This window comes from Pectinophora gossypiella, unplaced genomic scaffold, assembly GCF_024362695.1.
Source record: "Pectinophora gossypiella unplaced genomic scaffold, ilPecGoss1.1 Pgos_42, whole genome shotgun sequence".
Lineage (NCBI taxonomy): Eukaryota > Metazoa > Arthropoda > Insecta > Lepidoptera > Gelechiidae > Pectinophora > Pectinophora gossypiella.
Genome location: NW_026063252.1, coordinates 632,687 through 655,214, shown reverse-complemented (window position 1 = coordinate 655,214; position 22,528 = coordinate 632,687). Strand labels below are relative to the sequence as shown.

General features: G+C 42.6%; 3 protein-coding genes across 4 annotated transcripts in view; 2 read left to right on the top strand and 1 right to left on the bottom strand.

Moving 5' to 3' along the window:
• Positions 1–22,528, top strand: part of LOC126381270 (uncharacterized) — a 321,493-nt gene that overhangs the window by 2,859 nt on the left and 296,106 nt on the right. The gene's annotated exons all lie outside the window — the stretch shown is intronic.
• On the top strand, positions 8,009–11,387 carry LOC126381283 (uncharacterized). The gene is made up of 3 exons (XM_050030779.1): positions 8,009–9,874; positions 10,871–10,905; positions 11,228–11,387. The coding sequence occupies exons 1-3, from the start codon at positions 8,009–8,011 to the stop codon at positions 11,385–11,387; spliced, it is 2,061 nt and encodes a 686-aa protein (XP_049886736.1).
• On the bottom strand, positions 11,699–20,631 carry LOC126381282 (uncharacterized). The gene is made up of 5 exons (XM_050030778.1): positions 20,581–20,631; positions 20,083–20,207; positions 16,349–16,479; positions 12,912–14,881; positions 11,699–11,734 (listed from the first exon to the last, which is right to left on the bottom strand). The coding sequence occupies exons 1-5, from the start codon at positions 20,629–20,631 to the stop codon at positions 11,699–11,701; spliced, it is 2,313 nt and encodes a 770-aa protein (XP_049886735.1).

Genomic DNA, 22,528 nt, shown 5'->3' with positions numbered 1-22,528 from the left:
AGGAATGTGATCGGATCGTCATGTTGAGTATTTCAATACTGCTAGATCTTGAAAAACTGCTCCGCATCAGGGAGACACCCTACAGCCTGGCAAAACTCTAAAACCTGGAGCAATATTTTTTTCACGAAACCTATTTAAATCTTGGTCAAATTTTATCGCCGATGAAAAAAAAAACAAAATGGCCGAAAAACAAGATGGCCGCCATACAAATTTTTGTTTTTCCAGAAAATGTCTCACGAGGTAAAAATGATGTATTGGGGTGTGATCGGAACGTCATCTTGGAAAACTGCTCCGCATCAGGGGTCACTCTACGGCCTGGCAAAACTATAGCACCTAGAACTTTTTTGATTTCACGAGACCTATTTAAGTCTTGGTCAAATTCTATCGCGGTAAAAAAATGGTGGGAAAACAAGACACGCGAGCAGCTTGCTGCGAGCGAACCACGCGACATCTAGTTATATTATATAAAGCTACAAACCCACTGACTGACTGACTCACTGACTCACTGACAGGGTTGTTCTCCCAGAAGGAGCGTCGGGGGGTAAAAATGATGTATGGGGGGTGTGATCTGGATCTCTCGGTGAGTATGGGAAAACTTCCACATCTTGGAAAACTGCTCCGCATCAGGGAGACACCCAACAGTCTGGCGCAACTATCGCACCTGGAACGATTCTTTTTTCACGAAACCTATTTAAATCTTGGTCAGATTCAATTGTCGGTGAAAAAAAATCAAAATGGCGGAAAAACAAGATGGCCGCCATACAAAATTTTGTTTTTTCAGAAAAATGTCTTAGAGGTAAAAACAATGTATGGGGGTGTAATCGGAATGTCATGTTGAGTATGGAAGTACTTCTCGATCTTTGAAATCTGCTCAGCATCAGGGAGACACCCTACGGCCTGGCAAAACTATCGCACCTGGAACATTTTTGATTTCACGAGACATATTCGAGTCTTGGTCAAATTCAATCGTCGGCAAAAAACAAGATGGCCGCCATACAAAATTTTGTTGTGGTCAAATTCTATCGCGGTAAAAAATGGCGGGAAAAAGCTTCGAACTAATACAGGACACGCGAGCAGCTTGCTGCGAGCGAACCACGCGACATCTAGTCTTTATTTATAACTACATAATTATAGTTGTTACTCCATACCTTTGAACACATTTCTCTAAATTGTGCCCACGACATGTCTGTGCCTACATGTTCATCGTATACATGTTTTAGTTTGATATCGTCCTGTTTAAATAATACTATCAAATTTGAATTATCTCTAACAAGTTGTTTAGGAATCTTAGTATAGGTCTGATTTAAATAAAAGCTATTATATTTCTATGTCTCCCCATAGCAAAATAATCCCGCATGTTGTTTTGATTTTCACAGGCCACGTCGTCGAATATAATTATAGAATTCGAAAGAGCCTCCTGCGGGCTTAGAACTTCATCTTTTTTATGAAATTTATAAAATGACTAGCTGGTACCCGCGACTTCGTCTGCGTACTTTTAATTTGAATGTTAAGGATTATATTAAAGGAACGGTATAGATTTGGGTATTATTTATTTATTATTTGAGAATTGTGGAGACCGAACTGAATGCAGCCCGCGAGATCACTGCGACCATGTCAGATCTATTGTGACCTAAATCCCTACATTTAAAAATTCTCCTCTAGACCGATCCGTTCGAAGAGATCCAACGTCTTTTTGGGAGAAAGTTGCACGACTTCCTGGGGATCCATTATGTAGTCCCCAAGTGTACGGCTTCTACTATGTATGAGAGCCTCACAGCTGCACAGCAAATGTAGTGGCGTCTCATTTTCCCCTAAACAGAATCTGCATAAAGGAGACTCGGTCAGCTCCATTCTGTGTATGTGCTTATTGAGTCGGCAATGCCCCCTTATTAAAATCCTAGCCTGCCCCTAGTGAGAGTAACGATTTCTGATGAGAATTTCTTAGAAAAAGGTCTAATCAGCTGCTTCGAATGTTTCAGGCCAACTGAGTTGGGCCAAAATTCCTTGGATTCATTTCCTAGTCGCACCCCCAGATGATATCTAGAGGTGCTTTTCGAGATCCCGCAGAAGGGTTCGGGTCCGATTAGACTTGTTCCCGATCTCTCTCTCCGAATCCGATCCGATCCGAATTTGAGGCCCCCAACTTATTCAGACTATCTATACACTCTAGAATGAGTAATGAGTCTACTTCAGTCGCCGCCACTGCCTTAAGAGCAGCCTGGCTGTCCGACAGTATGAGAATGTTACTGTTTATGTTCCCCAAATTTTGGTGCACACAATCAATGATGGCATACATCTCAGCCTGAAAAACTGTGGCGTGTGCCCCCATGTTGGTTACCCTCTTTCGCTTGGGGCACTTATATACCCGCCCCTGAAAGCCCATCTCGCTTAGAGCCGTCGGTAAACCACACCCGATCCGCACTGGGAAAGGGCGAGGGTAGAGTTCTAGACCACTCCTCTCTCTCTCTGGTATTACCACCTTGAAGTAACTCACAAAGTTATGAGTCCCGACCATGACGTCTGAGGGCATCGCCATAACCGGGTCAGTCATAAGGTCCTCTTTGAGTTTTCTCATGACAGTTGATCCCCATGTCGTCTTACCCCTTTCCTTAGCTCGGAGCATAGCGAGTCTAGCTTCCCCGATTATGTACAGATGGAATGGACGCAGGTTTAGTGCCGCCTCCATTGCCAAGGTTGGTGTGGACGACATATCTCACGTTATTATCATGCAAGCCATTCTTTGGACGCTGGTTAGGTCCGTAATGTAGGTCCCAATAGATGCCTTTTTGAACCATGCTGCACAGCCGTACGCAAAATATCCCATACAAACTTTCAACCCCTATTTTAACCTCTGCATCTTTTTTTCGCAATAAAGGCCTATGTTCTTTCTCAGGGTCTAAAGATTGTCTGTGCCAAATTTCATCAAAATCGGTTGAGAGGTTTAAGCGGAAAAACGTAACAGACAGACAGACAGAGTTACTTTCGCATATATAATATTAGTAGGGATTCCCTAAATTATGGCGCCTACCTACCCTCTAAGTTAGAAAAGTGATCAAATACTAACTTGAAGTCTTAGTAACACTCAGTTTAAAAAAAAAAAACATCAAAATCATTTTAGTAGCTATGGCGTCATGCGCTTCTTGACACGATCACGCTAGATTTCCGCGGGAATGAAGCATTTTCCCGCCGTAAAAAGTAGCCTGTGTCCGTGCCTAGGATCCTATCTTTAAATAAACCACGTCTTATAAAAATCTGTTCAGACATTAAGGCGTGAATGAGGTAAACTTTTAAAACAAACGATTAAAAATCACTAACTTAATTAGTTTTCTGCCTACTGCCTACGCCTTAAGTGCGATAGCATGAATATTAATAGCCCACATCCTTTTCTAGGTAGGTGGGTACTATCTATCACCTAACTAACTTTCATTAAAAATCCGTTCAGCCGTTTAGGCATGATAGAGCAAAACTCCCAGCAAAAACCATAAAAAATCACTAACTCAATTCAGTTTTCTACTTACTTCCTAGCCCCTAAGTACGATTACGTGATCATTTTGATCTTATATCCGTTTTTAGGTAACCATCTATTACCTCACTAAATTTCATCAAATTTCATTCAGCCGTTTAGACGTGAAAGAGCAAAAGTCCCAACAAAAACGACAAAAAATCACTAACTCAATTTAGTTATCTGCCTACTGCCTACCCCCTACGAACGATGGCGTGATTATTTATAGCCTATGACCATTTCTAGGTTATCATCTATCACCATAACAAATTTCATCAAAATCCGTTCAGCCGTTTAGGCGTGAAAGAGTAACAGACAGACAGACAGACAGACAGAGTTACTTTCGCATTTATAATATCAGTATGGATTTTGGCTAACAATTACGATTTAATATTAATAACAGAAACCTGGCTTCAAAGTGACATAGCAGATTCTGAATTATGTGACAATACATATACACGTATATAGCACCACACGCACACACACACTCACGCGCACACACACACACGCACACACACACACACACATAAACACACACACACTTTCACTCACACACACACACATAGTAACACTTACCTGCTGATTTGACCCGGCGTTGACGCCTACTTACCTATCTGACAGCACACCTGGAACCGTAGGATCGACTCGTTGCTGTGCAGCGACGTACCTGAAACAAAAACGAAAAGTTAAAACATAGACTTGAGAATATTTTATTAAATAAAACTATCATATTAATTATTATTTACATCCTATACCATAATTTTAGTCTAATTATACAATTTTACCTTTACATAACGATCTCTACTTTTAGAGACTATATTATACTTTTGACATTGACGCGTGCCCCTGTTAAAAATGAGTTTCGGCTTCCGAACCCCCGCAAAAAAGGACATGCCTAAGCCCGAATCCCCCAAGGCTCCGGAGAAGCCTAACTCGCAGCCCAACGTGCGACTAAGTATAGACGCCTGGGAAGCCGGGGAAATTGTAAATTTGACGCAGGTCACACCCCCCCCCCCCACAACCCAAGCCAACGGACACGATTCCCGCAAAGTCCAATACAAGTAGAAAGGCCTCCTCGCAGAGTACATTGGCAGGGAAATCAAGCGCCTCGCCTGTACTACCATCCACACCGGTGACCAGGGCGGCGAAAGCCAGGACATGGGTGACCAAAGGTAAAATATACCTAAATGAGTCACGCAATCTGAAAACGGACTAGCTTGTTTCCACATTCTAGCCCTACTTATCACACGTCCATCGTTGTCGGTTGAACAACTGCCTAATTATAGTGTAACATTACAAAACAAACATTTTAATCAACGATTGTAGACAATTGACGTGCCCCACGGTTTTATTTTAGTCTAGTCTATGCATATGTTTATAATTCCCACGACTGTATCTATTTTATTATTTTTTGGTTTTTAGTACATTTAGCTTAAACATTGCAATGTATGTTTAACATAAAACCGTTTAACTTAAAAAGTTTTTTTACCTATTTTTATTTGGTATTAAAAATTCTAGTCGTCCTTTTAACACACACGCCCTTGGACTTCTGCAGGTTGATATGAAACTCCATGCCGTTGTGGTCCGACCCCGTCAAATCTTCAACCACTCTCCAACCGTCAGTGACCGCCATCATGTCCGCTGTGCAGGCCGTGATGTCGACGCTGCTAGTGTAGCGCTTCCCTCCTCTGATTACGTCGAAGGTTGGAGTTTCCCCTGTGTTGAGTATCTGCAGCCCTAGCTGGTCGAGAGCTCCCAACATTTCGTCGTGACAATTGACGTGCCCCACGGTTTTATTTTAGTCTAGTCTATGCATATGTTTATAATTCCCACGACTGTATCTATTTTATTATTTTTTGGTTTTTAGTACATTTAGCTTAAACATTGCAATGTATGTTTAACATAAAACCGTTTAACTTAAAAAGTTTTTTTACCTATTTTTATTTTCTAGTTTTTAGTTTTTATTTCGCATTCTGTTTAATTCATTTAGTGCTTCATTATTGCAAGGTTTCGTGCCCGTTAGTTTATTGCAGTCCAACTCCTCTATACGTAGTCCCTGCAAAGATCTTACTATACTAAGAGCCACGTAGGCTTGACCTTCTTCAAACAGTTTCGCACCTAAGTATACGACTGCGTGATCCACAGTGCTGCCCTGCATTTTATGTATTGTAGAAGCCCATGATAGTATTAAAGGCAACATTCTTCTTTCAGCCGTCATCCCAGATTCAATTTCTAAATTTTAATCTTATTATTATACGCCATTTAGTGGCTGCGCCCATCTTAAATATTGAGGTTGTATAGTGCACTGTATTCTTCTTGTCAAGCCCTTTTATTTGATACCCATATTGGTGGGATTGATAAAAAATAGTTATAAGCCATTTGGTAGCGGCGGCCATCTTAGATTTCAATTTTGCATAGTAAATTGTATTCTATTTGTTGAGACCTTTCATTTGATACTCATGTTGATGGGATTGATAAAACCTAAGTTATCCGCCATTTTGTAGAGGCCGCCATCTTGGATTTTAATTTTATATAGTACATTGTATTCTACTGGTTGAGCACTTTCATTTGATACCCATATTGATAGGATTGATAAAACCTACGTTATCCGCCATTTTGTAGCGGCCGCCATCTTGGATTTAATTTTTTTTTAATATATTGTATTCTGCTTGTTGAGCCCTTTCATTTGATACCCATATTGATGGGATTGATAAAACCTACGTTATCCGACGGATTGATAAAACCTACGTTATCCGCCATTTTGTAGCGGCCGCCATCTTGGATTAAATTTTTTTTAGTATATTGTATTCTGCTTGTTGAGCCCTTTCATTTGATACTCATATTGATGGGATTGATAAAACCTACGTTATCCGCCATTTTGTAGCGGCCGCCATCTTGGAATTATAATGATAATGAATTATTATAATTGTATTGTCACCAAAATCCAAAGTGTATACAAAATTTGAGATTAATCGGTTGACAGGAAGAGGGTGAAATTTGAATTACTAAATTTGACCCAAGAATAAATAAAACAAACGGGGTGAGCTAAATATAAAACCGTTTAATTTTGCATAGTAAATTGTATTCTACTTGTTGAGACCTTTCATTTGATACCCATGTTGATGGGATTGATAAAACCTAAGTTATCCGCCATTTTGTAGAGGCCGCCATCTTGGATTTTAATTTTATATAGTACATTGTATTCTACTGGTTGAGCACTTTCATTTGATACCCATATTGATAGGATTGATAAAACCTACGTTATTCGCCATTTTGTAGCGGCCGCCATCTTGGATTTAATTTTTTTTTAGTATATTGTATTCTGCTTGTTGAGCCCTTTCATTTGATACCCATATTGATGGGATTGATAAAACCTACGTTATTCGCCATTTTGTAGCGGCCGCCATCTTGGATTTATAATGATAATGAATAAACATAATTGTATTGTCACCAAAATCCAAAGTGTATACAAAATTTCAGATTAATCGGTTGACAGGAAGAGGGTGAAATTTGAATTACTAAATTTGACCCAAGAATAAAACAAACGGGGTGGGCTAAATAAAACCGTTTAATAAAAAGCTGATTGGGACCAATTTCGTGCGAAGTTGGGCCAAATCATGCTTCAACAGAACATCACAATAGCAGAAATAGACAAAATCAACACCACTGAAGAAATAGACAAAACAATAGAGAAATTAACAGCAGCAACAGTAGAAGCAGGAACGCACACAATACCCAAGAAAAAGAATGCAGAAAAACTTACCGTGCCGTGGTGGTCCGAAGAACTAGCCAACCTGAAAAGGGAAATCGCCACAAAGAAGAGGAGGATCCGGTGTGCAGCGCCAATAAGGAGACCGAAGGTTGTCGAGGAGTACCTGAAACACAAAGAAAAGTATGAGAGTGAAGCAGTCAAAGCACAAGTCGACAGCTGGAAGGAGTTCTGCGGAAAGCAGGACAGGGAAGGGATGTGGGAAGGAATCTACAGGGTGATAGGAAGGACCACAAAGAGAGCGGAAGATGTACCGATGGTCAAAGGGGGCAAGACCTTGGATGCGGAAGAGTCCGCCAAGTATTTGGCTGAAACCTTTTACCCCAAAGATGACAAGGAGGAGGACACTGAAGAGCATAGGGCGATAAGGGACAGGGCAGAGAAACTGAATGAAGGGTACCAAGATGAATCTTTTGACCCTCCATTCACTATAGTTGAGCTGAATAGAGCCGTAGGTTCCTTCAACCCGAAAAAAGCGCCAGGGTCCGATGGGTTAACGGCAGACATATGGGGCCACCTGATAGGACACGATCCAGACACCATACTGCATTTACTGAATAAATGCCTGGCACATCATTATTTCCCAAGATCATGGAAGGAGGCGACAGTTATTGTGCTCCGCAAACCTGGGAAAGAAAGGTACGATTCCCCCAAATCTTATAGGCCGATTGCCTGTGATGGGGAAAATCTATGAGAAGATGATCGTGGCCCGACTCAAGTTTCACTTACTGCCGAGAATGAGTACTCGCCAGTACGGCTTTATGCCCCAGAAGAGCACGGAAGACTCTCTCTATACGCTTATAAGGCACATACGATCCAAGCTCGAGGAGAAGAAACTCATAACCCTCGTGTCTCTGGATATAGAGGGAGCCTTCGATAGTGCCTGGTGGCCCAAAATAAAAGTACGACTGGCTGAGGAAAGGTGTCCGGCAAACCTGAGAAAGGTCCTTGAAAGTTATTTGAGTGAGAGAACCGTGAGTGTGAGGTATGGGGGCGCGGAGTACAAAGCTGAAACCGAAAAGGGATGTGTCCAGGGGTCAATCGGTGGTCCCATACTATGGAACCTGCTGTTAGATCCACTATTGAAAGGGTTAGAGGATAGAGGACATTACTGCCAGGCCTTCGCCGATGACGTAGTACTGACGTTTGACGGCTGCACAGCACGGGAGATCGAAGGACAGGCCAATGCCGCCCTCGAGTATGTTCGGGCGTGGGGGGTCATGAATAAGCTCAGATTCGCACCGCAGAAGACCAACGCAATGCTGGTGACGCGGAAGCTGAAGCATGACACTCCGCGCCTGACCATGGGCGGGGTCGACATTGGCATGTCAAAGCAGATTAAGTTACTAGGTCTCACCATTGACAATACACTTACATTTAACACTCACGTCGGCAACGTCTGCTCCAAAGCCGTAGCGGTCTATAAACAGTTATCTAGGGCCGCGAGAGTGAGCTGGGGTCTACATCCAGAAGTGATACGCAGCATATACACCGCGGTGGTAGAGCCTATCGTCTTGTACGCGGCAAGCGCTTGGGCGCCGGCGTCCAACAAACAGTGTGTGAGGTCCAAGCTGAACAGTGTCCAGCGAAGCTTCGCCCTGAAGATGTGCCGCGCATATCGCACGGTATCCCTAAACTCGGCACTGGTGCTGACTGGGATACTCCCCTTGGACCTGCGTATACAGGAGGCTGCCTCGCTCTATGAGGCCCGAAGGGGAGTATGCCATCCAGCGCTGGCGGGTGGGGAGATCGAGCGTGTTGCATCGGCACTCCAGATGCCGCACCCAGCAGAACAGGGAGCGATAGAGCTTCGTCACCTGGTGGACGAGGAACAATACCGGGCCAATTGCGACTCCGAAGTCCGCATCTTTACGGATGGCAGCAAGATAGAGGGAAAGGTCGGAGCCGCGCTCTCCATCTGGACTGGCGTGGCGGAGACGAAAACCCGAAAGCTTGCATTGCCATCCTACTGCACCGTCTACCAGGCCGAGCTTCTCGCCCTCTGTGAAGCCACTCGGGAGGTCCTGAAGAGTAGAAAAACCAGCTTTGCCATATACAGCGACTCTATGGCAGCCCTCCTTACAGTCGTGAACCCCGGAGCCCTCCATCCTCTTGCCGTGGAATCCAGAGACGCCCTTTACAACTGTCATATCCAGAACAAGAGCGTCTCCTTGTTCTGGATAAAAGCTCACGCGGGGTTGGAGGGTAACGAGAGAGCCGACTCGCTCGCAAAGGAGGCTGCCCTAAAGTCCAAACGCAAGCCGGACTATGATATGTACCCGGTATCATTCGTCAAGCGTTTTATCCGAATGGATACGCTTGACGAATGGAACCGGAGATACAGCACGGGGCACACAGCGTCCACCACCAAGCTGTTCTTCCCGAGTGCGGTTGAGGCGTACAGGACGATACGGAAACTGGGTATCACCAAGGAGTTGACACAGGCTCTAACGGGGCACGGCGGGTTCTCCGAGTACCTGACTCGATTCAAGTGCAAGGACAACCCGGCGTGCGCCTGCGACCCTAGCATAGCTGAAACTGTTTCCCACATCTTGGTGGACTGCCCTGTTCATGGTCAAGACAGATTCAACCTAGAACAGCTTGTAGGTTATAAAATAAAAGTTGAAAATTTGTATCAGTTAATAAGTGATAAAAAATATTGTAAGCTTTTTGTAAATTACGTTATTAAAATAGTTAAGCAGGTAAACAAAAGAAACAGCTAAGGCAAAATGATTATAATGTATATTGGTGTATACTTTGATAGTCATGTGGAAATGTTTAGATATAAGAAATAGACCTAAGATGTAACGTATATATATTTATAATGTTGTAACTTTAAAATAAAGTAAATCTGTGTGTACAAAAGTCCCCAAAAAACACTACAATAGGATGAGGGTTTCGGTAATAAAACTCCAAAATCCTGATGTGGAAGATTCCAAACGAATTTATTGATCGCCACCAGTACAGATCTCATGAACCAAATAATAGCGCGTTTCAAAATACAACTAGCGACATCTAGTGGCGTTCGGTTGGTACTAACCTTTTAAACTAAATAAAGAATGCAAACAAAGTGTGACGCGTTAACATACCGCCCGCCATGGACCAAGTCCATTAACATATAATTAAGGCGTTGCGATATGTCTATAACTATATATGTGAATGAAAAGGTAAAACAAATGGTATTGTTATCTAAATTATGTGTATGTAAATCTAAATCTAACATGTGGTCAATTGACCGTAAAAAAAAAGTAAAACAACGCAAAAATAATAAATGATTAACAAAACTTAAAACAACTAGGGCATGCAGGTCAACTTCAACGATCCATTGACAATAACAAGTATGTAAAGCATATATTATTCTGATTTTGGTAATACAATTAACTTCGAGATTGGCCGCTTAATAGTATGTCCCTTGCACTTCAGACTGACAACTCGAGTGAGTCCATCCTGACCTAGGTGTTTGTGAGTTATCAAACCATACAACCACCGAGCTGGAGGAAGTCCGTCCTCTTTAATGAGGACTACATCACCGACTTCTGGTTCCGGAATTTGGTTCGCCCATTTATATCTGTGTTGTAATTGTGTTAGATATTCTTCAGACCATCTTCGCCAGAAACCTTGAGTCATTCGTTGAGTAAGATGCCAGCGTTTCAAGCTACTTATACTGGACGTCTCATAATTATTTTCGGGAACAAGTACCAGTGGCTCACCGACCAGGAAATGGCCAGGTGTCAGAGGACGTGGATCGTTTGGATCACACGACAACTGTGATAACGGTCTCGAATTGAGACAAGCCTCGATCTGGGCGAGAGTAGTTGTCATCTCTTCAAAGGTAAGAGTGCTTGTGCCTATGGTTCTTGCAAGGTGGAATTTTATGGACTTAACCGCAGCTTCCCATAGTCCTCCAAAATTTGGAGAATGAGGAGGTATGAAGTGCCAAGATGTTCCATTTGTAGCAAACCAATCTGCAATCTCAACAGCAACACTCGAGCTTTCGACATCAAAGAGTTCAGCAAGCTGTCGGGCAGCTCCCACAAAAGTGGTGCCATTATCACTCCAGACTTCGGCTATATGACCCCTTCTGGCTACAAACCTCTTAAAGGCCGCCAAAAATGACTCTGAAGTCATGTCACTGACGACTTCAAGGTGAATGGCTTTTGTGGTCATGCACACGAAGACACAAATGTACCCCTTAGTGGAGTGATGTCCCCGTCCTTTATTGGCTCTGATGTTGATCGGACCCGCATAATCTACACCGCTTTTAAGGAAAGGCCGATGTGCCGTGACTCTAGAATTGGGCAATTGCCCCATCATCTGCTGATTGGCTTGGCTAGAATGGCGTACACAAGTTGCGCATTTTTTGACAAACATGCGAACTAAATTTCTAGCTCCAATTACCCAATATTTAGACCTTAAGTAGTTTAGAACTAGTTGAGGTCCTCCATGCATTGTTCTGCGATGAGCTTCACCAATTAAGAGATTGGTCAGATGAGATTTATGAGGGATGATTAGGGGATGTTTCGTGCTCTCCTCAAGATAAGCATTATGAAGTCTACCATTTACTCTCAATGCTTGTTCGTCATCTAAGTAGGGGTTTAATGAAGAGAGCTTACTCTTCTTATCAACTCTACCAAATTTTTGAAGACCTTCAATCTCCCTTTGAAAGTGTTTCCTTTGGCACATCCTTATACAGGTAAGTAACGTTTTATTTATTTCTTTAGCTGTTAACCCATGGTCTAATCTTTCAGTTTCTTTTATTTCAGATGTCTTCCAGCGCATGACTCTTCGGCAGAGCGACAGTACGCGGGTAAGTTTTGTCAATGAGGAAAAACGCCTCATCAAGTCTTCACTATCATCTATTTGGGTATCTACCGTCACGTGACTCTTCAACTTTGTCTTCCTTTCTTCCAGGTTAGTGTCTTTAATATCTTTCTTATTATAATCTATGTGTAAATTCCATAAAGATGTAGGTCCGTGGCGCCACAATTTGTTACGAGCACATTCCGCGGGCTGGAGCCCTCTGGATGCACAGTCTGCAGGGTTTTGCTCGCTAGCGATGTGCGACCACTGATTTCCATCCATGGTAGTGAGGATATTGGAAACCCTATTCGCGACAAAGGTCTTCCACCTGCTTGGGTGGCTACTGAGCCACGCTAAAACAATAGTAGAATCAGACCATGCGTGTATGTTTTCTTTGGAAACATTTAAAACATTAGCCACTTCACTCAGAAGTTTGGCTAATAAATCAGCACCACATAATTCCAATCGTGGGATTGACACTTGTTTAATAGGTGCCACACGTGTTTTGGAAGTAAGTAAGTTGACATGAACCATGCCATCTTTATTAACAACTCTGACATATACGACGGCTGCGTATGCTACATTAGAAGCGTCCGAGAAGCCGTGTAATTCGAGCCGTTGATCATCTTTTTTGCAACTTATCCAACGGGGGATTACGAATGCTTCAAGATTCACCAAATCCTCTCTAAAGCTCAACCACTCCTGAAGTAACTCGGCTGGAAGTTGACCGTCCCATCCAATTCCAGATAGCCACAGCCTTTGTATGAAAATTTTGGCTTTTGTTATTGTCGGCGCTAGCCATCCCAAGGGATCAAACAGTTTGGCTATATCTGATATCACCTTTCTTTTTGTTATGGGAGCCTCTGATAACGAAGGTAAGTTAACTTTGAATCTAAATTCATCAGTTTCTTTATCCCACGTAAGACCAAGAACCTTCATGATGTCGTCAATTTTGAGCTCTAAATTTTGATTAAGTTCATCTTGACCTTTGCTACTAATTGTTTGAAGTAACTCCTTGTTGTTACTTGCCCACTTTTGCAAAGGAAATCCAGCACGGCTGAGCAACTCAGTTGTTTGCTCGAAGACTAGAACACCTTCCGCGACGGAATGACAGCCACTCATGAAATCGTCTACGTAAAAATCAGTGAGCACTCTATCTTTTGCCAGTGGAAACTCAGCACCTTCATCGTGTGCCACTTGTTGCAAAGCACGAACAGCCAGATAAGGTGCTGATGCTGTTCCAAAAGTGACACGTAACAATCTTAAGTGCTGTATCTCTTCCTCCGGGTTCTCACGCCAAAGAATGCGTTGAAAATCAGTATCTTCATACGCCACAGCGACCTGTCGGTACATTTTGGCGATGTCAGCGACTAGCGAGATGGGATAGCAGCGCCATCTCATCACTAAATGTCGTAACTCTGGCTGTAATGTTGGACCGATCATGAGATCGCCATTTAAGGAGGCTCCGTTGAATCCTTTGCAGGAAGCGTCGAATACCACACGCACCTTTGTAGTACTCTTGTCCTCGCGAATCACGGCGTGGTGAGGAAGATACACCGCGTCTGATTTATTGTTGTCTGTACAGACCTCCATGTGCTTCATAGTTAGATACTCGTTGATTACGTTAGAGTATTCTACTTTGAGCACAGGGTTGCTTGACAATCGCTTTTCTAGCGCGAAAAGCCGTCTACGCGCTATGTCATACGACCCACTGTGTTTTGATGCGGGATTTTCATGTTTAAATGGAAGTTTTACTACGTATCTTCCAGTTTCATCTCTCCTGGTTGTTTCGGCAAATAACTCTTCACAAGCCTGTTCTTCCCGAGTCAACAGTTTCTTCGACAACACAGGTTCTGATTCTAGCTCCCAGAATTTTTTTAATAACCCGTCCTCTTCAAAACTATTGATCATAGTTGTATGACATTTGAAATGCTGATTCTCATGAGAGGATGTGTCTTCCACCAGTCCGGATAACATCCAACCAAATCTAGTTTTTTGGGCGATGAAATTTCCGTTAGCACCTTGAACCAAACCTTCCATAATAATTTGACTGTGGACCTCTGCACCCAGCAGCAAATCAATTGCGCCGGGACAGTTATAGGATGGATCAGCTAGCTCAAGAGTAGGCAATACCTGCATTTGGTCATAACTGACTGTGACCTTGTTACTAGGCAACAACGTGGTGAGTTTGCTTAGAACATGCGCCTTGACTGTCAGAAGGAAAGAAGGGTCAGCTCTAGAAGCGATTTGAATTTTTACTGATGATTTCGACTCTAAAGCCCTTGAACCTCCCAACCCTGAAACTTTAACACATTCTGTACTTTTTCGCAGACCCAGTAACTGAGCCGCTGCTTCCGTAATAAACGACGCCTGAGAACCCTGATCTATAAGAGCTCTCAGGACGTTAGCCGAACTGCTCGTGTGTGAAAGTGCCTTAGCACTAACTAAAGCAGTAGCTAGTAGGACAGTACTACGTGAACTAGCAAAGCACGTAGTCACTACTTCATGTGTTTCAACATCTTCCGTTTCGGATTCTTCATTCTCCATGAATGAGGCTGGCATGTCAGTAACAACAGCAGCAACCTTTTTACCTTCAGGAGGCTCCAATTTGCTTGGTTGTAGTGTTTTGGGATGTAATAAGGTGTGGTGTCGTTTTTTGCATAAGCGGCAAGAGGTTGACACCGTACACATGTACACTGAATGCTCAGGACTGAGACAATTAAAACACAAACGTTGTGTCTGCGCAAAATGTCTTCTACATTCGACATTTTCCTTCATGAAGCTCTTGCAATTGGTCAATTTGTGTTTATCTGTACAGAATAAACACGTTATAGCGGTAGTTGTGGTTGAGTTTGATGTTTTTGTGATGGTATGCGTTTGACCCTTCTCCGATATCTTGTACTCTAACGATCGAAACCTGGCTTCAAGAAAGGTTTCGAGTTGTTTGTATTGTGGCAATTCATTTCCAGACTCGGACATTTTGGCCTCCCATTTTGCCCTAGACTCGGGATCAAGTCTCTGGCTTACGATATAAATGAGAATCAAATCCCAAGAACTGGTGTTAACTCCCATGTTTCGTAATGCTTGTAAGCACTCGCTCGTTGTGTCTAGCAACTGACGGATAGAGGTAGCTGATTCATAAGACAATGATTTTTGATTCATCAAGCGTCTAATTATTGAATTTGCCATCGATCGCTTGTTTTCATATCTTGCAAATAGTCGATCCCAACAAATTTTGTAATTGTCCGCAGTAATGGTGATGGATCTCACAAGAGTTTCAGCCTCTCCCGTAAGTGAACCCTTCAGATAATGAAGTTTTTGGACATCGTCGAGTGATTCGTTATTATCTATTAATGACTTGAACATATCTTTATAGTTGGCCCATTCCGAATAATTACCCGAAAACTTCGGCAATGCTATTTCTGGTAATTTAACAAAAATCTTTCTAGGTTCAGCCTCAGCTTTATTAGACATTTTAGACTTAAATTGAACTATAGAATCCCTCAATAATGATTTGTAGTGGAAATATTCCTCTTCAGTTTCATTATAGACATTATTTGTGCAATATTCTGTCAAAACATATTCATCCTTTTTCATGTCAAAAACTAATTTGTTGTGAGTATTCAAAAAAAGCTTCCATTGTTGTTCGAGCGTTTCGAGTCGAGCTTCGACATAAGACAAGGTAATACGCTCCTTCGGTGCCTTTTTAAAGTTAATTTTGCCTTTCACAATTTTTTCCGCAAGATCAAAATTCAATTTCAAATGGTTCTCAGCCATTTCGTACATATTGAATAAACAATGACAAAAAATTATATGTAATATGTTTTGACTTTGACAAACCAAAATTGCACGTCACAAACAGTAAAAATAAAAACAAACGTAAAGTTTCAACGCAAAAAAATCTCGCAAGTCCCGTAGAAACAGCACAATTTTTTTCTAAGTTTTTGACTTAAACTGCACACTCGATGGAAAATCGGGCATAGGTTCCCCGTCGGTAACACTTTTGGTGAAATTACGACTAAGTTAGTATAACACTTTCAATTATTTTCTAAGTTAATGTCACTTGTTTGCTTATTTTCTCAAGTCCATGCATAAATCTGATTTTTTTTTTTTCAAAGTTAAAGTTCTTCTAGTAATAAGGTCGAAAATGTACTCACGATTTTTATCTGCACAACCACGCATACACACACACACACACACAAATGCTGCGTCACTTCACAGAAGTTGAATGATGACGATGTCTCAGGGGTTACACCCCGCGCCGAGTCGTCCCTCACGGTGTCCGCTGGATGTCTCAGGAGATGCTTCCCCCGCTCCGAAGCAGACCTGTGCTATGGTCAACTGGGATGGATGCTTCTCAGGGCTACTGACGGGGTGCGTCTCCCACTCCGCTAGCCGCTGCCGAAGACTGGAATTCGGAACCCGATTCAGGTTCCTGACGCCGAATAGCAATCCACTATTCCTACTAGCGCCGTGGTACTCGTGTACAGTCAACTTCTCACCAATCCGGCTCGAAGGACCATGTACAAAAGTCCCCAAAAAACACTACAATAGGATGAGGGTTTCGGTAATAAAACTCCAAAATCCTGATGTGGAAGATTCCAAACGAATTTATTGATCGCCACCAGTACAGATCTCATGAACCAAATAATAGCGCGTTTCAAAATACAACTAGCGACATCTAGTGGCGTTCGGTTGGTACTAACCTTTTAAACTAAATAAAGAATGCAAACAAAGTGTGACGCGTTAACACTGTGTGTTTAATAAAAATAAAAATAGGTAAAAAAACTTTTTAAGTTAAACGGTTTTATGTTAAACATACATTGCAATGTTTAAGCTAAATGTACTAAAAACCAAAAAATAATAAAATAGATACAGTCGTGGGAATTATAAACATATGCATAGACTAGACTAAAATAAAACCGTGGGGCACGTCAATTGTCTACAATCGTTGATTAAAATGTTTGTTTTGTAATGTTACACTATAATTAGGCAGTTGTTCAACCGACAACGATGGACGTGTGATAAGTAGGGCTAGAATGTGGAAACAAGCTAGCAAGCTCGCTAGCAAAACATATGATAAAAGTACTACTCGCTCACCACTATGAAACCCTAAAACTCGCTTATAATCGAGCTTGCTAGCTTGTTTCCACATTCTAGCCCTACTTATCACACGTCCATCGTTGTCGGTTGAACAACTGCCTAATTATAGTGTAACATTACAAAACAAACATTTTAATCAACGATTGTAGACAATTGACGTGCCCCACGGTTTTATTTTAGTCTAGTCTATGCATATGTTTATAATTCCCACGACTGTATCTATTTTATTATTTTTTGGTTTTTAGTACATTTAGCTTAAACATTGCAATGTATGTTTAACATAAAACCGTTTAACTTAAAAAGTTTTTTTACCTATTTTTATTTTCTAGTTTTTAGTTTTTATTTCGCATTCTGTTTAATTCATTTAGTGTTTCATTATTGCAAGGTTTCGTGCCCGTTAGTTTATTGCAGTCCAACTCCTCTATACGTAGTCCCTGCAAAGATCTTACTATACTAAGAGCCACGTAGGCTTGACCTTCTTCAAACAGTTTCGCACCTAAGTATACGACTGCGTGATCCACAGTGCTGCCCTGCATTTTATGTATTGTAGAAGCCCATGATAGTATTAAAGGCAACATTCTTCTTTCAGCCGTCATCCCAGATTCAATTTCTAAATTTTAATCTTATTATTATACGCCATTTAGTGGCTGCGCCCATCTTAAATATTGAGGTTGTATAGTGCACTGTATTCTTCTTGTCAAGCCCTTTTATTTGATACCCATATTGGTGGGATTGATAAAAAATAGTTATAAGCCATTTGGTAGCGGCGGCCATCTTAGATTTCAATTTTGCATAGTAAATTGTATTCTACTTGTTGAGACCTTTCATTTGATACCCATATTGATAGGATTGATAAAACCTACGTTATCCGCCATTTTGTAGCGGCCGCCATCTTGGATTTAATTTTTTTTAATATATTGTATTCTGCTTGTTGAGCCCTTTCATTTGATACCCATATTGATGGGATTGATAAAACCTACGTTATCCGACGGATTGATAAAACCTACGTTATCCGCCATTTTGTAGCGGCCGCCATCTTGGATTTAAATTTTTTTTAGTATATTGTATTCTGCTTGTTGAGCCCTTTCATTTGATACTCATATTGATGGGATTGATAAAACCTACGTTATCCGCCATTTTGTAGCGGCCGCCATCTTGGATTTATAATGATAATGAATTATTATAATTGTATTGTCACCAAAATCCAAAGTGTATACAAAATTTCAGATTAATCGGTTGACAGGAAGAGGGTGAAATTTGAATTACTAAATTTGACCCAAGAATAAATAAAACAAACGGGGTGAGCTAAATATAAAACCGTTTAATTTTGCATAGTAAATTGTATTCTACTTGTTGAGACCTTTCATTTGATACCCATGTTGATGGGATTGATAAAACCTAAGTTATCCGCCATTTTGTAGAGGCCGCCATCTTGGATTTTAATTTTATATAGTACATTGTATTCTACTGGTTGAGCACTTTCATTTGATACCCATATTGATAGGATTGATAAAACCTACGTTATCCGCCATTTTGTAGCGGCCGCCATCTTGGATTTAATTTTTTTTTAGTATATTGTATTCTGCTTGTTGAGCCCTTTCATTTGATACCCATATTGATGGGATTGATAAAACCTACGTTATCCGCCATTTTGTAGCGGCCGCCATCTTGGATTTATAATGATAATGAATAAACATAATTGTATTGTCACCAAAATCCAAAGTGTATACAAAATTTCAGATTAATCGGTTGACAGGAAGAGGGTGAAATTTGAATTACTAAATTTGACCCAAGAATAAAACAAACGGGGTGAGCTAAATAAAACCGTTTAATAAAAAAGCCCCGTGTACCGACATCCTACTTATAATAATAAAAAGTAGACTAGGGACGTAGGAATGACGGAATGAAAGGTGATGGATAAAAGTGCGAGAGGCATAAATGCGAGAACTGGTATGATAATAGAGACTCGGAATGGAAGTGTAATGTAGTGTAGGGCCCTATTGCGGGCAGAATAGACAATAGAATAGACAGTAAGATACTGTATGTAGCCTACATAAAGACCCTGCCTATCTTGTGCGGCAGGGGCATAAGAAAAAAAAAAAAAAACCTACGGGTGTTGACAGACACACACATCGCTCATATTATGTCCCTTCCTACCATTACATCCAAATTGTGTGGCTTGAGGATATCGTTCCTCAATCCCCTCTTGTCATCCTATCGGTGTTTAGAACGACTAGACTTACCTGTTAAACACTGGTCCTATAATGTTGGTTCATATATGTTTGGGAAAGTTACCTTCGGAACTCAAATCTCGATTTGAACGTCGTTATGGCGATGACCCGCGGTCGTTACCCACCTTTGACCACCTAATTACCTTTCTGGAGAATGAGTGTCGACACTACGATAATGTAGCTAGTACTGCACTAGTCAATAGTATGGAATTCTATAGTCTCTGCTTACCCCGGTGGGAAATAGGCGTGAGTTTATGTATGTATGTATGTACTGCACTAGTGGACACCCGTCCTCCAGCGTCTAGTGCCCCCCGGTCGGCCCCGGCCAAAGTAATGGCCCGCGCTCTTTCCCCCTTGCCTAGAGCGTACGTAACGATGACGTCACAACCTCGGCCCAAGTGTTTTATGTGCGACAGTGGGTCGCACTACCTCCGTGAGTGTCCGGACTTTCATCGGCTGTCGGTACGAGAGCGCTCTAATTTTATCAGAGAGGCCCGTCTCTGTTATCGATGCCTAGATGGACACTCTGTCGCCTTATGTAAGCGCGATTATCGTTGTGGCACCTGCCATCGCACCTCCCATCACACAATGTTGTGTTTTAATGACCCGCGCCAACCCCAATATCCACCTCAGCGAGACCGCACCGTCACCTTCCGTGATATTGTAGTTAACCGTACGCGTTCTTCACCCCCGCGTACGGGCGGGCGATCTTCTCCTCCTCGGCGATCCTCTCCTCCTCGCATGTACGCACGTTCGTCTCCCTCTCATTCCGCTGAGAGGCATCCTCGCTCTCCGCCTCCCTCTAATAATAGCCGCGAACGTAATTATCGTTCCCCTACTCCCACACGTGATCACCATGTGGATCACGGCAGCTCGCGACGACAGAATTCCGGAATTCATTCCGGTGTTCGCCAGAGTTCTAGGCAATAACTAGGCTCTGTTTCTCCATCCTCCCTACCTGCCTGTAAACTTATCCCTCAAAGTTCCCTCGTGCTTCTTCCCACTGCTCTTATTCAGGTTCGAACCTCCTGTGGTTACTTTGTTGAAGCGCGAGCCCTGTGTGATACCGGTGCCCAAGGTTGTCTCATCACCACGGAACTGGTTGTTGACCAAATGAACATTGCCATCTCTCCTTCCTCAACTCCTGTGCGTGGTATAGGTAATGTTCAAGTTACGCAGTCCCGTGGTACTGTTTCCCTGTGTTTTAGGCCTGTGAACTCGACCATTCCAGAGATCTCGACTACGGCAGTGGTAGTTGATGTTATTGCTGGTACCCATCCTGAGGTAGAGTTACCTAAGCAAGTGGTGTCTTCCACTTTTCACCTGTTCTTAGCTGACCCTTCCTTTTACAAACCTGGGCCTATAAATGTTCTCCTTGGAGCCGATGTCATCGGATCCCTTCTGCGGCCCCAGATTAGTATTTTGCCTTGTGGTCTCACAGCCTTATCTACCGTATTCGGGTTTATCCTTTCTGGTCCCGTTCCAGGACGTTTCTGTGATCTTGAGCCACCTATGACGGGTGTGTCACTATCTCAGATCGTAGAAAAGTTCTGGAAAATTGAAGAAGCCCCTCAGTTGGATGTAACTAACCCCTTAGATCAAGAGTGTGAGACCATCTTTAAAACTACTACCACCCGTGGAAGGGATGGTAGATTTGGTTTGATTTGATTCCATAATTTGGAAAAGCGTATGCAAGCAAACTCTGAGTTTCGCGATAAGTATGTGGCCTTCATGCGAGAGTACCTAGAACTGCACCATATGTCCTTGTCTTCGGTAGACCTTACTCGCGAGCATTATTTTATCCCGCATCATGGAATTTTTAAAACTGGTGGAGACAAGATACGTGTGGTGTTTGACGGTAGCAGCTCCACTTCCTCTGGCGTCTCCCTCAACCACTGCTTGCATACAGGCCCTAAACTACAGAGAGATATTGCCCATATTCTCCTAAACTTCCGTAGACACGAGGTAGTATTTGTCACGGACATTCGAATGATGTTCCGCATGACCTGGATCAATCCCGAGGACAGAAAGTACCAACTTGTGCTCTGGCGTGCGGATCCTTCCCAACCTCTCCTTGCCTACGAACTCAACACCAACACATACGGTTTGCGATCAAGCCCCTTCATATCCATTCGTGCCCTGCTGGAGCTTGCTGAGCGAGAGCGTACTACGTTCCCCCGAGCCGCAGTAGTCCTTGAGAGTGACATTTATGTCGACGACTGTCTCACTGGTGCCGAGTCCCTTGAATCTGCCCGTCTCCTTAAATCTGAGCTGGAAGGTATTATGGCATCTGGTGGTTATGAGCTCCGTAAATGGATCAGCAACAGACCGGAACTGCTTGACGACCTACCAACAGAACATCTTCAACCTCATTGTTTCCAGGACTCAAATAATCCCCAGACGATAGCTGTCTTAGGCATTCAGTACGATCCCGTGAACGACACCTTTTCCTATAATACCCGATTGGATTCACCAGACCTCATTACCAAGCGTAAGGTGCTGTCACTAATCGCACGTATTTATGATCCCTGCGGTTGGATAGCCCCTCTTGTATTTAAGGCCAAATTAATTATTCAGCGCATGTGGCTCTCAGGTTTGTCGTGGGATGACGAGTTGACCCCAGTCCTTGCGGCGGAATGGGAAGCGTTTGCCCGAGACCTTACCCAGGTGAGCAGCATTAGAATCCCTCGCCACATAGTTCCTTCCGGTTCCTCGTCTCTTTCCATCCACGGTTTCTGCGACGCCTCCGAAGCCGGCTATGCAGCTGCAGTATACTTGCGTGTGGAACATCCTTCAGGCTCTTGCTCCGTCCACCTTATAATGGCGAAAAGTAAAATTTCACCTGTTCGGACCCATTTAACAATTCCTAAATTGGAATTGTTAGGAGCTGTTCTCCTTTCAAAATTACTTCGACACGTTGTCCTCTGTCTCCAGAGGTCAATGGTGTTGGACAATATCAATAGTTGGACGGATAGCAAGATAGTACTCGCCTGGTTGAAGACCCCAGCCCATCAGTTGCAAACTTTTGAAGCAAACCGTGTGACCCAAATCCTCAACAGCGAACCTCAGTCCATATGGAGACACGTGCCTGGTGTTATGAACCCTAGTGAGTGCGCGTCACGT

What these genes read in the sequence shown, in the direction of transcription:
- LOC126381283 (XM_050030779.1), top strand. Translation starts at nt 8,009, where the DNA reads ATGAGTACTCGCCAGTACGGCTTTATGCCCCAGAAGAGCACGGAAGAC. An exon ending in GATTCAACCTAGAACAGCTT is followed by an intron (nt 9,875 to 10,870) that starts GTAGGTTATAAA and finishes GATATTCTTCAG; the next exon opens with ACCATCTTCGCCAGAAACCT. An exon ending in AACCTTGAGTCATTCGTTGA is followed by an intron (nt 10,906 to 11,227) that starts GTAAGATGCCAG and finishes TTCCATTTGTAG; the next exon opens with CAAACCAATCTGCAATCTCA.
- LOC126381282 (XM_050030778.1), bottom strand. Translation starts at nt 20,631, where the DNA reads ATGGTCGAGTTCACAGGCCTAAAACACAGGGAAACAGTACCACGGGAC. An exon ending in AAACAGTACCACGGGACTGC is followed by an intron (nt 20,208 to 20,580) that starts GTAACTTGAACA and finishes GGCTATTATTAG; the next exon opens with AGGGAGGCGGAGAGCGAGGA. An exon ending in TACGCGGGGGTGAAGAACGC is followed by an intron (nt 16,480 to 20,082) that starts GTACGGTTAACT and finishes TCCGAATTCCAG; the next exon opens with TCTTCGGCAGCGGCTAGCGG.